The 18,728-nt window shown below is 34.7% G+C and overlaps 1 protein-coding gene across 4 annotated transcripts in view; it reads left to right on the forward strand.

The window, feature by feature from the left end:
• Positions 1–18,728, forward strand: part of stv (BAG domain-containing protein starvin) — a 34,717-nt gene that overhangs the window by 8,373 nt on the left and 7,616 nt on the right. Inside the window, exon 1 of one of the 4 annotated variants that reach the window (XM_073075590.1) lies at positions 8,333–8,467. The exons of 2 other annotated variants lie outside the window; for them this stretch is intronic. In XM_073075590.1, the coding sequence (XP_072931691.1) occupies positions 8,456–8,467 (12 nt within the window). In that variant the 5' untranslated portion in view covers positions 8,333–8,455. Of the gene's footprint in view, positions 1–8,332; positions 8,468–15,042; positions 15,232–18,728 lie in introns of those variants that run through there. One more of the 4 variants, XM_073075588.1, reaches the window with a different exon arrangement.

Here is an 18,728-nt window from a genome sequence, read left to right on the forward strand (position 1 = left end):
ACAATAATCTGTTTGTGGTATGTAGCACACGTTGAGGACCTCATGTCGAGAGGGATTGTAGAATGCTTATTACATGAGTAATTAATAAATGTGACATATTAATTATAAGAATGAGTTTACAAACGTCTCGGTAACCGCACGTGCTTCGGGCACATGTTTTTTTTACGCAAGATCGTATAATTTCTATATATACGTATTCTTACATCTTAAGGAATGGGTAATATGGGTAATAATGTAGTAAGTTCAATCATTTCAATAGACAAAAACATATTTACTTACATCATAGCATAATCTTCTTATATATAATATTCTCGTGTCACAGTGTTAGTTACCGTACTCCTCCGAAACGACTTTACCGATTTTCACCTAATTTTGATGCACATTCAGTAGGTCTGAGAATCGGCTACTATAAATTTTTCGTACCCCTAAGTGTTGTTCACCCTTAACATTTTTTTTTAAATTTTTGAACATTTTTTTTTTGTTTTTATTTTTCTTTAATGTGGCATTAAAATACATAAAACCCTAAATTTTTACCCTTTTATCACCAACCACTATTTTTAATAGCCATTTCAGTAATTTCATCATTTTTCATACCGTTGGATGTTAGATTTTTTTTATATCGCAACAAAGTTTGCCGGGTCAGCTAGTTATTTTATAAAATAATCATGGGAAACAAAAAATATATTTAGAATTGGATTGGGTTAGACTTTGAATGGCAAGTGAATCCTTTACATTTAATACCTCCAAAAATTATGCATTATTTTTTTCATATGGAACGTTTGTATCTATCCTAGTGACTCCTGAACTTTTTAGGCTACAATATATTTTGTCTCACTGCTGGGAACAAGTATTTTACTGCAAAGTTCTTATTTAACAGACTCAACGCGTGGTGTGGCCTCTGTTTTGTATCTATTAATATATAGCGATCTCCCAATATCTTTGTCAAATCATTAATCAGCTTGGATGGGGACGACCTACGCTTCTATTGCCTAGGCGTGGTCGCCACTCCCTAGCGCGACAACCACAGTCGGCCCATTGTTACTTCATTGTATTCATTGAAAGTAATGCCGGTAAGCTTTATTCAAACAACTTAACTAAATGTGTAGGTATATGGCTCTACTAATTTCAACCTTACATACTCTGTAACATCGAAATACCAAAAGTAGGTCTCGTAGCAAGATGAAAGTCGTATTATTGAAAACGGACTTATCTCCAAGAATGAGTTTCGTTCAGATCAGAAATAAATGAAGGATGTTTCATTTGGGTCAGAAATGTAGGTACGCAGAATTACTCCGTATAGAAAGGTCGAGGATATAAAACATGATTTCAAAAAAGTATTACGTTTGGTAACGCGAAAATTCACTAAACCAAACCTCTTTTGGTCTCTATCATAATGGAACGCGTCACAATTACATTTGGATAGAACGTTTCAATGGTAGAAGAATTTATTGACAAAAAATGAGTATGAACTTACAAAGAAGCGCCGTAGAGTAGACTACGTAAAATTCTTAATAGACTTGTGTGAACGCACATTATTCATGCCAACATTCTAGGATGCGACCTAAAATAACTAGCAACTACAAAGTGATTAATATCGCGAAAGAGTTTAAAAGATATTTTATTCGGTCATTAATTTCGCTACAATTTGCGTACTCGCTAACACTGTTTAGTCAGTTTTGTAGATACTAAATTCAGCCTGTTGTCGGTTACCTAGTTGCTAACCTATGTGAAATATGCTTCATTAAATTTGTTCTATACAAGCAGTGTCGACCATATTAGACTTCACAGAGCCAAAAGGGGGAAGAGCGTAATTAGTAATTCCACCATATTAAACCACATGATGCTAATAAACTTATTCTTAACATGAAACTTAGCCTCGTTGAAGATAAATAAAAATAATACAATTACTAAACCTTGCTTTAAAGCAGGACAAATCTTTATAGTAGATCCCGAAAAGCTAATAAAGGAATACTTAATAAGAATCTCGTCTTGTTAAAGATTAAATAATACTCGCAACTCCATTATAATTGCTACATTTTTACATACTACTTCTTATTGGTATGGCGATGAATGTGAGAGTATAATAGATATAGATCACTTTGGAGTATCTACGGCTCAGTGAACATTACATACCTCCACTATTGTGCAGGGAACTGAGCCGAGTATGTTTGGAGAGCGCTTAACTAAATAAAGATTTACGTCTTTGATATCAATGTTTGTTTTATGACTTTCTTTATGTGCTTGGTTATTTGCCGACTTAGAGGAACCTTCTTCAACTTTATTTAGAGTTTTATAAGTTTACTTAATACAAAGCCAATTATAAATGTCAGTGCTTATCAAAGAAAATGTAAGGATGCAGGCAGCAAGTCAATACAATGAAAAAATAAAGCAATGACAGACGTACACCTAATTTCTAAAAATGTGATCAATAATAATCTTACTAGGTACTGTAATGTTTTGAAGTATCAACGTAACAATTTAGGCATTTATTGAATAAAGCAAGAAAAACCGCTACGTTTTAAATTTGTGAAAGAAATTTACGCTCTTTTATAATATCACTAAAGGAATTCAGGACAGCAGTCCGTTTAAAGCACATCAATATTTCAGTAAAATATAAATAAAACAGAAACACTATTATTCGATATTGTGATGGCCTGACACGGTCACAAAGTTCCTACGATTTTCCTGCTATCGTAGATCAAGTTATGTCTATTATGTTTATTTATACCCGTTACGCCACGTTTGTTTCATTTGTATTCAATTTATCAACAACATAACATTAGATATGTAAAATTGATTTTAATTTATATATCCACTTATACTTTTTTTAGTTACTTCCAGTTTTTCGGAAACGAAATATGTAAAAAATACACGGCGAATTATTCCTCTCTCCTTAACTCCTCCACAACTCTTACAAGGCTCTCCTGAACTCTTAAGAATTCGGTTAAAATAAAACTATAAAACGATTATTGGAAGGCATGTAAGATGAAAGTACTAGTTATTAACACAATTATTTCGTCGATATTATCACGACACACTTCGATAGTAGCCAGTTATTAGATTGTTTTCTTGTTTACATGTACGTTCTGTTAACTTCCCACTTTCATTTTGTACGTTGTATTACGGCGTAAAGTAGATCCGTGGCTGAAACTAGGCGAACCATAAAATGTGCTAACGTGCCATAACAACAAATTAGACCGACCGTCCATCGCCTAGTCACGTTTCTATGTCGAAGGCGAGCCGTAAAATCTGACGTCGTGTGATTCGCCCGGATATTTATTGTAACGCCTCATCGTAGTAACAGAAAATATACTTGTATTTTTCGTAATGTTCTTTACTAGAAAGTAGAAACCTAATAACAATGATTTCTAATATAGATAACGTAACTGAATGCTCTGAGCTGCATTGTAAACGTCAACGACAACGATGCTAGGATAGGTAGTCTCATGATCCACGCGGGCAAATGTCTAGACCGCGGATGAGTGCTACTAGCTTACCCGTGTGGTCCCGACAAAGGGCGTGCAGAAGGACACCGCGGTTTTAGGCATCCGGCATATCCTCTCCGCTACCCCCGCGGATTAGAGGAACGTTTCCAAAAAAGGATAGCTCTGGTGCTCGTCTTTAGACTCTCATCGTTAGGTAATAATCGGGAAAAAATATCTAGTGTAGGTAGAGTTACACATTCAACTTGGTAATTTCCATTCCATTACAATGTAATGAGTTTCATAAAATTATCAAAATTATAGATGCTTTTGGCACGATGCTCAATAAAAGAGACATGTTTATAACTGTAATTTAGTTTTATAATAGTTTCCTGAAATTTCTTGTTTCCGGGAGTTTCTAGAAATGCCGAGTTTTATAATTCGCCGGCGCACTTTGGGTGTGTGCGTCTGTATTGTATGTATGTGTGTATCTGATAAAATTTATTGAGCTTTGTGCTGGATTTACCCAGAATCGTTTATTTAATTGCATGTTTATGTATTTTTACTTGTTTGACCGACTTCTTCAAAATTGCGCTGGGAAAATAATTGTATTATCGTTATATAACTGCTGTCTAAAGAGCTCTTTTAAGCGCCACATAGTAATGCTCGTCTTCATAAGATTAAGTATTATTTATTTAAATTAATTATTAAATATTTTAAGTAAACGACATTATTTTATGAGATGTATTTTGAAATACATGTATTGGTATAAAAATAATTGCAAAATTTTACTATAATTTTCAGAACACGGGTACTTTAATAAATATGAATTCCCGAATTCATGTTAGTAAATCTCAATGTTATTTGTGAATTTGAACATTTGTTTAAAAATAAACTTGATCTTCTAACCTTGAACATAACAACTTAACTGAGTAAATCAATAAATAATGACATGTTTTTGCAATATTAAATTATTCAATGTAATTTATTTATAATGATATCAAATGACGATTTATTAATACATGAAGTAATGACGTCAATAAACAGTGACCAATCAAAATTGCACACATGTTTGTTTTTACCCTATTTCGAGTTAATATTTATATAAAAAGCCCTCCGCAAAGTCCTTAATATAGCTTAGTTAGTTAAATAGTTAATCGACTTGTTTTGTTGTTAATCGACTTTTATACCACGTTGTTTTTCTATGTAAAAGTGTGTTATATACATGCTTTATATCCCAAACTCCACATGGGAGCGCCATAGAAATTATTTAATTGTTCGATATTTTTTCTTGGTGGTTTTTTTTTGCTCTAGGTGTATCTTTCATTTATTTCCTTAATAAAATTGTACGTATTATCAGGACGAAGTGTGGCCAGATTTATAGTCCGTGCGCTTTACCACATGGTGCAGGTGACAGTTATCAATAGTGTCATAACATCATTGACAATTTGTAAAGGTGAAACTAGTGAAGTGAATATATTTTTTTTGGAAATGTCGAGAATTCATATTATAATTTAAAAATGTATACGTTATTTTCTTTTTTATCATCTATATTCGTAATTAAATTTGAATTGGTCGATTGTTACCAGCACACAGTATGGTGCTGGACTGCACGGACTATACCAAACATTTTTCAACAATAAGAATGAAGTAAATATTTAATTTAACACGACAGAGACAAATAAAATCATAATCATGCACGTATTCAAGAAAAAAAGACATAAATGATAGTTATCTTTAAAGTCCGGTTTTTGAATAACGTTGCAACAATAACACTATTGACTATTGTCCGCATTGGACTGTAATTGTCAGTCATGACAACTCGGTTTCGAGAATGTGTATCACGTGGGTGGTGCGAGCGAGACGCAACACTGTGGTTTGCACCTGCGTGGAACTAACGTGATCCGTAATACGGTAGCTAGAGGATAAATCATATAACCATCGGATCGGTTTACATAAGCCAGATAATAGAGCAATGAGAATATGTCCTCATCCTGCACACTCATGTTCTTTGGTCAACTCTATTTATAACATCATTAGTTGTTAATTAATCTGTCCTAGCTTAAATGAGGGCACAAAAGGGTTTGAAACACGGAACGTAGCCCATTTTTTTCGCAGTATCACCTTTCAAGAATCCCACTATTCGCAGAAGGACAAGTCCATCCAATGATCTAACGAATGTGTGATTTGTGTACTAATTTTTTGAATTTTACGTTAAGGCTCTCATATTCTCTTATCGTGGAGCTATTTCAAAAAGAGCGAGCTATCAAAGCCACATTGGCGGCTCCTCTAGTCCTATAAATGTCCAGGCGACGGTGAAGACTTTTCATCAGATACTACGTTTGATAAATGTGAGATTATTTCGATCTAAGATCGACATAAGCTTGCACTTCCGTCATCACTTTTTTAATATCTACGTACTAACTAAAATTGTTATAGTGAGCAAAAGTAACTCATATCACTTTAAAACCATCTTGTCTTGTCTTGAGTTTCCATCTAAATCTGTAAAAAAAAAATATCTGTTTTTTATACTTTGACACCTTACTAATAGGGGTTGCTTAGAAAAGTGAGGTATTTTATATTTACAGACAGACACGTCAATTTGATCTATTTTTATTACATTACACAGTGTTTTTAGAATGGAACCAAATGCTCGTCACGCTCTCTGTGACAGGTGTGAGTGGTTTGAAACAAAAAATAGGCAGATGCGTATCAGACTGTATGCGCAATGTAGGTTCCGTAATTAGAAATGAATATTAGTTTTACTGGCAATGAAATAAGTCTGTTACCTTTCACAAATCATCATCGTCATTTCTACGATTGTTAAAGTGGAAGTGGCAAAAAGCTTAAATTAAATTTTTCAATAGCGACAAAATACACAAAGCATAATTATTATCAAAACAATAATTTTAATAACAAAGGTATATTTTTTATACATTTTCTTGTGATATTTTTCTCTCCACACGTTAACTTTTGAAAGTTGCAGAAGAGGATTTTATAAAATTCAAAGTTCTTCTATATAATGACAAAAATTGTTATAACGGTCGGGTCGTTTTGTCATTTGTCTACGGAACCCTAAAACTGCGTATTTATCAATGACAGACGCGTCGTAGCGCCTACCTGACGATTCTAAATAAACTTTCGGTACGCGAACTACTTAGAGTAGGCGTACTTCGCAGATCGAATCTTGTCCCCAAGGCCCTAGGAATTGAACGGCTTAACGATTCCGCGTATTGCGGTCATCTAACAAGTCTAGCTGGGCACGTCATGAATAACGAATACTTCATTTATTATCATTAGAGCGGCCGAGTTAAACTGCAGGGCTGACGGAAACTGCTTAACCATCTATGGTGATTCCGTGTTGAACCTTACAGTAATTTATTATTATTCCGTATTGCAAAGATCCTTTTAAAGGTGCTCTTTAATTTGGACTTTATGTTCATTACACAAACGTGCAATTACGGTACTGTAGAAAATAAAAACCGAATCAAGCAGATCAGACACAAGATATGTTAAAAGATTCGGAAGTGTGCGTAGTCACTCGACTTATGTTTTAGTAACCTATCTACAAAATGTAACAATTCTTGTGTAATTGGTAGCTTAATAGTTGATCACGAGTACACGTTGAGCCTTCGACTTCCGTTGCATATCATTTCATCAGACAATAAATTTTGTCTGAGGCTGTAGCAGTTTAAAAACATCCGCCACGAGTTAGCATCTAACTCTTACGTTCCTCTTGTAATCCGGACTGGATCAACTTAATGCAGTATGACTTCCTCATTATAGTCGTTACAGATCAGAAGACCAACCCAACAGTTCAATTGATTACAAGTATACGTGAAGGAATGACGTAGCTTTAACTGCGTAGAGAAATGATAAATCCGTTGTTAACAAAATTAAACTGAACACGGAACAGCCCTAACGAAGGAGGTGCAGCACTGCAGTAGACCCACGGCTTGACGACTCCACGACTAATAGGCAGCTGAGTAGGTCGCGTGGGCGCTACTGAATCAACCGACACCTCAGTGGGCTCAAGGACTTCCCTTTTACTGGACGTGTCGAAGAAATGGCGCACGTGTCGCACCCGACCGACCTCGTCCAATAAAAATATATTCTCGATTGATTTATCTCGCCTTTAATCGAATTGAAACCGACTTGCAATTGTCCCAATATGGCTTTCGAGCAATCAACGATGTAATTGCTGTATGTCGCATTAACATGAGCGTTTTTATTACGGAATTCGTAATTGTTCAAATTGGTTTATGAGATTAAAGTTATTATTGAGTTACGCGCCTTATGATTATATTAAATTATAATTGCAATTGTTATCTTAAATGCCAGGTCACGCAGGTTAACACTCGTGGGGAAATTCATGAGCTTACTGATCTTAATTTTTACACTCGCATATGAATTATGAGTACGTACCTCGATTTAAATCGATACTTTAATGGCAGGCCATACCTTCACTCTTGCCAAGAATTGTCACAAGTTGAAGTTTATACTTCCGGAGAATTGCAACCGTAGCATTAATATGATGAGAAATTGATCCAACCGGACTTGTTACTATTGTTTCCAAAAGCATTTCCGATGTATTTTTTTCTAAATATTCACGTTTGCAAATCTGTCTCTTAGCCTCTCAAATCTCTCAACAATTGGCACCAAATTGTCGACTGAAATGTGTTTACACAAACTTGACCCATTTTCGATTACCTGTTTCGTGTGCCTTCCAATGTTTTTGGTGTTAATAGACCAAGCGTAACGAGCGAAATCTAGATTATATAGATGCTGCATGTCCGCTCTTGATCTTCGTCTCGTCAACACAGTGACGCAGGGAATATAATTTGTGTAGAGTTATTCCAAAAGTTCTATTTCGGTTATACGCCTCACCCACCCACCTCACATTCAAAACGCGCAGAGCCAATCGAGTGAGCGGCGCTGGAGGCGACTTATCAAGGAATTCAGTGTCTAATTCGACGGTAACTGACAATTGTTCCGAATCCACGGTGGAACCGGCGGCCGATGACAGTTGGAAAATGAAACGAAACGTGAGTACGATATTTTGCAACATTTGTGATTCTAAAAATAGATGTTGATTTTTTCAGCCATTGGTAACACTGTTCGCGATGAAGCCAATAACGCGTTTTGTTTACATGTTGTTAAAAAAAATCATTTGATGTTCATTTTATTATATTGCGATAGGATTGAATGTAGTCCCGTTTTCAGGTTCAGTGACGCTATTTATTTTGTGACATCAACAATTACTTTGTCTTATTGGTATTTTAATATCCGTTTTATCTTTGTTACACAATTTGAAAATGCGACTCCTTTGGTATTTGGAACTCAAGCGATCAGCCTCCTACGTGTTGTCGGCTCGCCCCAGTTAGCTTGTTTATAGTTTTGGTAATAACCCTGGAGTATTTCGAGTGGCTTGCAAGTTGTAAACAATTTTTACCCTGCATTTCTCTTGTATGACTATGTATAATATTTAATTGTATACACATAATTGGCATTAAAAGGTGGAGATTCACTGATTTTAAATGAATTTTATATTTTTATTCTTTAACGATTTTCTTTGTGTCGATTTAACATTGCTTTATACGAGTTTAAACAGAATTGTATATTTCTTTTTTTAAAATACTGAAACAGTCGTTCATGGATAAGAGTTAATAAAATATCGGGCTTTAATAAATTTATTTCCGTGTGTCAGAAATTACACTCAATATGAGTGCCAACAATTTGTGGTGTTGTAATATTTATTTTTATTTAAATCAATTTAAGTGTTCATATACTTCTTCAAGTAATCATAATGAGGTGCCGTGAATGCGGAAAGCATTTTTTCTTTAAAACTTGCTAACAATCGTCCATAATGGCTACTAGTCTTCGCGCGACCTGACTTTGATTTACAATGCTTGTCTCATACGAGCTTTCAATCATGTCGCTAAAATGAATGTTTTCCTGCACTGAAATACAATGAACGGAAGCAATTTTGCATCGTTCCGTGCAAAAGGACATGTTTGTCTCTATCTGCAATCCTTATCTTTGGCTATCAATATTGCATCGGCAGTTACGAGAGCTCTTAATGCAGTTGTAGAGTTCCTGGTGATTGTCATTCGTAGCGCCTACGCGGATGCTCGCGTAGCTCATGTCGGTAGGACGTAAGATTGACAGCCAAGACATAAGCCTTTAAAAGATGGTGCTATGATATGGCTGTGCGTGATTCGATTTTGTAGTGCTTGCATTTGATAAAATCCTGATACGGTTTGTCCTATTGGTGGTGAGTCAAAGAAACGATGCTACTCCTGTAGAATTTGACTTCTTAGTCTTTCAAATCAGTGAAAGTCTGGTAATATCAAGTATCTGCTTAAAGTGTAGTGGCGCAATTCGTTCAAGCCACGTAGCACAGTCAGAATGCATATTGCGAGAGTGTTGCTGTTATAATTCAAATAGATACGGCATTGATGCTTCCATATTCAAACAGTGTACCAAAAGTTCTTTTACTAATAGTATATTACAGACAGAAATGGCGCCTGGGAGTAATAAGTAGGAACTTTTTGAATCGTTACCTTAACTATCCACGCCGACTTCGCACGTCTATAAGAATGTGCAAATTAATATTGTTATACAAGGTCTTAAATTATGTAGTAATTGCAAAAAATCATTGCCGGTTAAATAATATATGTTCGCTTGATTGATTTTTAACAATGATCCCGGAATACTAAGTAAGCGGATAAAAAAATTTTTCAGTCTAAGTCTGAAGTCTAAAATTGCTAAGTTTTTGAAATGTTTTTAATCATCATTAGTAATTCTATATATAGTTTTCATTACATTTAATTACATAACCTTTATACAAATGCACAAAGGCTAATAACGATAGCACATTTCTTATATAATATGAATCTTGATATGATTCTTATATAGCATATTCCTTATAAATAATCCTATTACGTATAAAAGCTATCGACGCTTGACGCGTTTACCGTAAGATAGTTTTTTTATTAAACTATTTGATATGCTTCGCGCATGCATACTGAGCATAATGAGTTCCGGTCAACGGCCTGTCTTCGCCATCGATTGATGCCAAAATTCGTCAGCTGGCTATGTGTCTATAGGCAGCGTTATTATATCGGGCGAGTTGTGCTCTTCGACACGTGTCTCGATTTACAGTACCGTGACCAATGTTATACTATTATTATTGTGTTGTTTAACCTTTGTAACTATTGCACCAGTATTATAGTCGTTATTGAATAAAAGCCTTGTGGCTTCGTGTGAAACATCTGCTCCTTGGATGGATTGGGGTATGTGAGATCTTTAATGACTAAAACCCCTTAGATGGTCGTACTGCGCATAAAGGGATGTTCTGGTATCTCGAAAAACAAACTTTTCTACATACTTAAAGTAGAGAGTCGACTCAATGGTGTGTAGAAAATCTTTAGTATTATTTAACATTGGTATTTTTGTGTTTCTGGCAAAATTAATAATGCTTCCAGTTCTTAATACAGTAAAACTAATATATGAGTATCAATGACCGAGGTTTAAATTCCACTTGCTAAATAAACATGCCATTATCCATCAGTTAATGATGAGAAATTATGCATTTTCAATTGATGTTAGAAAGGCACGGGCCGATTTCGTTTACATTCAGCCAAAGTCTTTGTGCAGGAATGTTTTATAGCTACTTAGAAAACACTCGATGCATTTAGGAAACCAAACCCGACTTCGTAATAAATAAAAGAGATATAAACGTCACATGCTCTGTTTTGAAAAGTTAGTTATGTGCACTTACGTCTCCTATAAAATATAGCTAATAACACTCTGGAGATGAAGACAAATCTAACGACATCCCATTAAACTCCAGCAAGCCGTTAGGCTACAGAGCTTGCCAAAGTTATGCATATACAAACATGTATCTAAAAAGGCAGTGATAGCATAGTTGTTGATGTTGTCTGCGGTGCGACTTAGATAGTCATCTTTATTTTCAAGATTATGTGAATATTAGTTGCTTTTATTAATTATAATTTTCTTTAATGGTTAAACATGCCATTTTGAAGATATCTACATGCCTGAGTACTGTAAAAAAGATCAAAGATGTGTAAAGTCGACCAATTCGCACTTTCCATAGCGGTAAACTATGTCCTTAAGTTAGAAACTAAATGTGCAGGACATTCTGAGACCTTTTATTCAAATACACTCAAACATGATATTATTATTACTTCTGAGGCAATCTTCTTTTATATGTGCATTTTATGCACTTTTTTCGAGTAGTACCTACTCGTACCATCTGGTTTGATGTTTAAAATATCTTGATAGAGCGCGTTGTGCTCGCCAGCACGTGCTTCAGTATTCGGTTCCGTTACATGACGATCGATGTAATGATCGTGTTATGTAATAACGTTGTTGGTTTTCGTAGTTACGTCAAATTACGCCACATTTATGAATAGCTGTGTCAGAATTTTCGTAAAACTTATCTAATTTATTCGTAGAAAGCCTACGTTTTTTTCCAAAAATTGTATCTAGGTCCGTTGACACAGTTTCAAATATTTAACGGAAATCTGTTAAAACAAATTCTCTCATTCATTTTGAACATAATAATATATTATGAATTACATGACTATTAAGTTGATTTCGTGGTGTTACTCTATCGTGACCAATTATAACAAACGAAATAATTTAAAACGGTTTTTGTAGAGTACGTTTGTACGGTATTCATTTCTGTTTTGTTTTGTCCGATTCAATGCACTACATCATACATATCTTGAGGTATCACTATAAAAGAAACGGTTTTACGTTATTCCGTTAGTTTCAATACATTTTCCTTTCATTATTTTCAACGGGTTTCTGTTTAATAGTCAACTATGAAAACTCAAAAAGGTTTTGTAAACAATGAATAAAGTAAAGATCTCAGTACTCTGTGTGTTAAGATTAGTTTAGCCTCATGTCGTAAGTCGTAATGCGTAAATGCGAAAGCTGTAACGTATTTAGTTGCAAATTAGGTACCTTGCAAGTTTCCGTACACATGAGCGCTGACTAGGGATGCCAACATTAAGAATAAGACAGTATAACAATTTTACTGTATAGTTTTGAATAGAAAGTATCTAAAACACTGTTTTTCAACCATCCTTACACACCGTTGTATACTAATTCGTAAATTGGATTGTTTGCAAGATAATTTGTTTTTTACAGATAGATTACAGTCTTTCTTTACAGATATTTATCCTAATCAAGACGCATTATCTATGTCTAATCTTATACTATATTTCTTTCATAGTCTGACAAAAAAATACAAAATTGGTGACCCTAGCGCTGACCCAATATGTTTCGGCAGTATGGCGAATGTTTTGTTCTGTTTATAATTACAAAGGGTATTTATCAGTACCCATCTGAATTCAATCAAATTCGATTAAGAAGTTAGATTCAATAGTTTGAAGTTTGAACATTGGCAGCAACTTGTTTCTCTTCCACTGCCGGGCACAGGTCTCTCTTCGCAAATAGAGATACAGCGCGTACTCTAACGTGGATTGATGGTGGGAGGTAAACCGAGAGTTATCGAATCCAACTAACTTCACATGCAACAGAATTTATTCCTGATTACAGGATTTAGATGGATCACAGATTACTACTGGATTACAAATGCGTTGCACCTCCTGAGGATGGTCGCTTTATATGGGACGTCCGCTTCACCAACATTAAAAAGAACAAGTTGTATTCTGAATCAAATGTAGTATTTTCGGATGATTTCATATTTTCAAGGCTATTTTAAGTCATATAAATTTTGGCAAGGGCTGCAAATAAAAATTATTAATGTTTTTCAAAGATTAGCCATTTATATTCCGAGATGATGCTTCGTTTTCAAGACTCGTATTCCAATACAAGTTTTGGCACAATGCAAAAACGATCAATATCATTACTATAATAAAAATTGTGTAACCTTTGGTTATTTCAATTTTTTTTTTGCTATATGTAGAAAAGAAAGATATTCTCAAAATGATTACCTACTGCCATTGATAAATCTTCGCTAGGTGAAGGATGATCAACTTATAAACATGTCATAATAATAATGTAAAAAATTACAAACCGAAGATGAAAAATTACCTTTTATGTAACACCCGTGATCAGTGTTCGCGATGGCGTCTTTTAATTATAATTAGATATCATTTGTCATTCGATTAGTAATCAAGGTGGTACTTGTTCGACCGCATGTCAAGATCTTGGGCACAGATCCAGATAGAAACTGGGGAACGTTCGTAGAATACGGGAATTTTCATCCAATCTAACACCCAGTTGAGCTGATATCTGATGAATATGATAGAAAAAAAATAAAAAATAAGCTGCATCGAATATGTGACTTTTTTGTACATTTGTTGAGTTTTCCCTACATTGAGCTAGGTCGTCCTGTCTGTAAGATGGTGACCGATGCGACAAAGTTGTGACCCCACAAACTTGGATTTAGCTTCACACTTGTGGGGATCACTGGACATCAAAAAAAATATATTTGCATCCTTTGAGTTTTGCACGCTCACGACCAAAATTTTTAACATATCAATTCACTAAAAAGGATCTGTCGAACTTAACACTGTTCATATAACACAATTGTCTATGCAATTTGCACAGAAATGCCTGAAAATCTACATAGTGCATCATGCACAGACGACATAAGGAACAGATGTGCGTACGGGACGTCTTTTTAAGCCTTTTTAAATTCGTCTCGACAGATCTGAAATATGCACGACGTTGGCACTGAGAAAAAATGTACACAAGCGGCGCCTCAAAGACAAAATATTATTCTACAGATGGTACATCCGCGAAGCTTACTTTTTACTGCTTTCCTTCACAGCCTTAAATATTGAACCATAATAAATACATTATTTACGTCGCTTAAGGACTGTTGGGAGATGTTTTGTGAATATTACAGCGAATATGCGCATACTGCGTCGTAGAGCGAGTGAATTATGCGAGTGATTCACTACGGAAATGAAATGTAAACAAAAATCCAATTATTCCAGATTCGAAAACTGCACCTTTTTAAAGTTTTTTAAGGTTTTTTGTCTTATCTTATATGTATTAATCTTAAGGATATCGCGTCTTAAAGCTTGGTCTATTTAAAATATTGGAATTCAGTTTTTGTTTACAATATATTTCAGTATAATGATATTGAATCCACACAAGAATATGTATATTACATATAATAAGTACATCCAATGAACCCTTTTGGATGAATAAGTGATTCATCATTTTGAATATCTACGGGATCTAGCTAAATTTGTATACCACTATTTAATAATACTTTTCTAGTACTTTACATCAGACTACATTATATTACCCTCAAGACCATTGTAGGATTAGCTCGAAACTTCTAAGCCCACGCCGCACTGGCACTATATTCTGCCATTGTTGGCAATTGTGGCGCCTTTAATACGTCACTATACAATGCGGATTATCTCGTATAGCACATTAGCTATTCCGTATAGAAATAAAGTAAACCAGCGTTGTATGGTGTACATTTTGCCGATGCCTCGACTTTGAGTACGTTTATACCAAGGCGTCGCGACCACGCACTTCTCGAACAGTCCAGACGTTTCGCGAATCCCTCCTGGCGGTCATATAAATACGATCGCCGTCCACGGACCGGCTCAGTAATAAAGAGACACAAAGCAGCGTCACACACGATTTGCCAGTGTTATCGCGTATTAGCGTTGAAGTGAAGTGTATACTAATTGTGATACATTCCAGTGATTAGTATTAAGAAATGGAGTCACCTGTAGTTGTGGACAAGCCGCCGGAATATCACGGGAGTCCGTCCACCAATAATGAGGTAGGTGAAATTAAACAGGGTTTTTACGGAGAAATCAAAAGTTTCGATAATCATGAATTAAACTTATCCCAAAAATTGTAAAAATAATTAGAGGTTTTTCATAATATAAGAAGTTATTTTAAAATATACTTTTTTTATATTTTTAAAGTTAATAAACTTACATACGGTTTATATTGTCTCAATAATACCACCGTTATAAAATTTTAATTATGTAATATTTCGTTTAAAATAGTAAAGTTGCGTTGTGGCTTCCACATTGTTTACAAATAAATTAGGCATATTATTTATTTATTTCGTTCATTTTCTGTATGAAACTTGGCTGTTCTCCAAATCTCGTTTGGTCGGCATCGGTGTGTCATGTTCGTTTTTTGTCAAAATTCAAGTTTTGGGCAACAAGGAAAAGAACACATTAACCTTAAAGATAATTGACTTTAAGTTGGCGTCAAACTAATTACGCTTTTTGTATTATTGTCTTTTGTTCACTTGCCGAAATATACGTAGTTATCCTTGGTCTGACATATTTTGTTCGTTTTAAATATTTGTCAAATTGTGAAAAAATATTTTACATACACCTAAGTTTATTTTAGTATAATCTTTTTATCATTAAATACCAAAGCAAGAACAACATCCTAAAAAAAAATCAGTATAAGGCAGACGAGAAATTCGCAAATTACCAGGACCGATTAAATCGTCGGTTTTCCTTTATGTTTCTTGTCTTGTTTCTTTTCTTTTGAGCCTCTTATTTAGTTTTCGAGTTCTTAAGAATTTTTACCTGTTTAAATAAACCGCAGGGTCCATATCAACAGTGTGTGACGTAAGGCGGGCGCCGTGAGTCAGAAACCGCGCAGCTGTTATCGCAACTCCATTTATAGAAACACGCTGTTTAAAACATTATTTTTTTCACTAACAACTGACAAATCGTGCAGCAGATGAATGCACTTCGTCCAAAAAATAGGGAAAGTTGTCTGTTTTGTCTTGACCTTGAGTGTTTTTAGGTATCTTATGTTTCTATGTTTGATATGTTTATATGTTTTTCTACTATTAGAGATATTGTTAGAAGTATCTGATTATACTTGAATCGAAATTAAGGGCTTTAATAATTTAAAATTGAAGTCATTTGTGGTGATAAAAAATTCAATTCCATTACCTTTAAGTTACCTCAAATAAGAGGCTTCAAAAATTCTGAGAAACAAGAATTTTGATTATTGTAGACCTACCTAGAGTAAATAATTATCTCGATTCTAGCGCCTGTTATCAATTAAGCTAATGTTTTGCGTAGCATTGATCGAAATATTTGACAATATCTGCCTACTAGAAATTGTTAAATTTTGATCCTAAGTTAACAAAAACTCGATAGATTGGTTATTGTAATAACAGCCGTAAATCTACGTGCTTAATGTCTTCATTTTCAAAGTAACGAGCAAACTTCAAACGGCCCTTAATATCCACAATCACAAAAGGTTCAACATCGGTGTTATTGAACTCTGACTCGACATGACTCTCTTCGCTCTTGACGTAAAGCTCATTTATAGCCACTCCTGTGGGAGATAATGAAAACGCGTCTGCGTTGTTTTATCTGGAATGGCCGTTCTAAATACAGTCGGCTATCATAGCCGGTGCTTGCAATGCGGAATTGATTCGGCGTCATGGATCAGATTGGGGTTAGTAATTTTGAGTTGCTGATTAGCTAATACCTTTATTATTATAAAAGCTTAATCTTTCCTTTTATATTTTTCCAACAAAAATTGAGAACTATTATATATTTTATCTCTTTAAATTAAATCCACACTATAACTTTCGAAGTATATATCTTGTGCCAATTTTGAATTTGATTATGTACCTATTAGAATGATTTTTGCAGCATCTTGTTGTACTCTATGTTAATTTGATTCCTCTATATTACTACTGTCTTATTCTATAGCAAATAGTTAGTTATCTCTTTACGGAATTAACCTTACCATTTACAAAGAAGTCGTTTGCATTTTTAATTCTTAAAGAATATCTTTCTACAGTACGACCTTCGTTCCTCGATAAAACTCATTTCCTTGAATTCTCTAGCTCAGGGGTTCCCAATCTTTTGTAACCTGCGGCGCAGTTACAAGTTTAATATTCTTTCACGGCGCCCTGTGCCCTGTCCTAGCTAACTATTTGAAGAAGACAGTCGAAAGAAATAGGTAAGTACAATAATAGTAGTTACCTTAGGTTGATCGAAACGAAATTTAAAACACCACAATATGAAATTGTACAATACGTTATTATAAAATAATTTAAACGGAAAACAAGAAGAAAGACTTGAGAAAAAACAAAAATTATATACGATATGTATTCAGTCAAATCAATGTGAAGGGTGAGCTAAGTGATCTCCGCGCAGTTTTTCAAAGCGGGGAATATCACTTGACACTGCTATTATCATTTCTTGCTCCACATTGATCCGATATTTGTTCTTTATCACGATATGATGTTGCAAACGGAATTAAATTTTTTAATGCTTTGGATGTTAAATTTGGATATTCATTTTGAATCGATGACCAAAACGCCAATATTTGTGGTGTCCAATGATTAGAGGATCGACTCACGGCGCCCCTCTTTACTTTCTACGGCGCACCAGGGCGCCGCGGCGCACACTTTGGGAACCCCTGCTCTAGCTCATTACAACTTAATATAACATGTCGGTTGTGCGCTACCTGAAATACGAAAGCCTTTTTAATGGATGCCATTATACCATCTACGGCGTGTATCAATAACTTGGGTTGTCGACTTGGTGCATGTTTTTATCAGCACATTTTATTTATGTACGTTGACGGCTTACCGACATTGTATCCTTTTAAATTGATCTTCAGAGCTCGGACTATCTTTTCCTACTTCATTGAAAAACCAGCTGCTGTATGTAGGTAGTTAAATGTTCGTCAACAAGAGGATTTATTTATACGGCAGCGTTTCATGGTTTGCTTTTCCGATGTGCAGTTTCTTTTGCTATAATAAGCAATGTGCTCACAAGGACCGAGTGTCTTCGGTGAATCGTAATATAAGAGAAATTCTGAACGTGTTGACTAGGTATTAAGCTCTCTAATGTCTAGCAACCTTTCACCGCTTTTATGATAAGAAAGTTTAAAGAGTAAACCATCGTGAAACTGTCAAGGATGTTGAATTAAGTTGAAACCTTCACCGTTACGTACTTATTTGTTTAAAGAACACTCCATTTTTGTTTTCGATTGTTGCGGTTTTTAATGTTTAACGGATATGAAGTTTGTGTAATTTTATTCTTGACACCAATTGTGGTCTGAAGATTGAGACTGAATCAGCCAAACATACGCAAACAATGTAAATACTTTAAATCAATACGAAATAAATGGTCAAATAAGTTTAATAAATTTTGTTTCTGAATATTACACAACGAACAAAAACTTGTTTTGCAGAACAGCTACATAAACCTAATGTTTATTATTATCATTAGATTAACATGAATTGTGGATCCGTGCACAATGTTCACAAATCCT

The sequence above is a fragment of the Epargyreus clarus genome, unplaced genomic scaffold (genome assembly GCF_041222505.1).
Source record: "Epargyreus clarus isolate Ecla_fem2 unplaced genomic scaffold, WU_Ecla_fem_2.2 ptg000008l, whole genome shotgun sequence".
Lineage (NCBI taxonomy): Eukaryota > Metazoa > Arthropoda > Insecta > Lepidoptera > Hesperiidae > Epargyreus > Epargyreus clarus.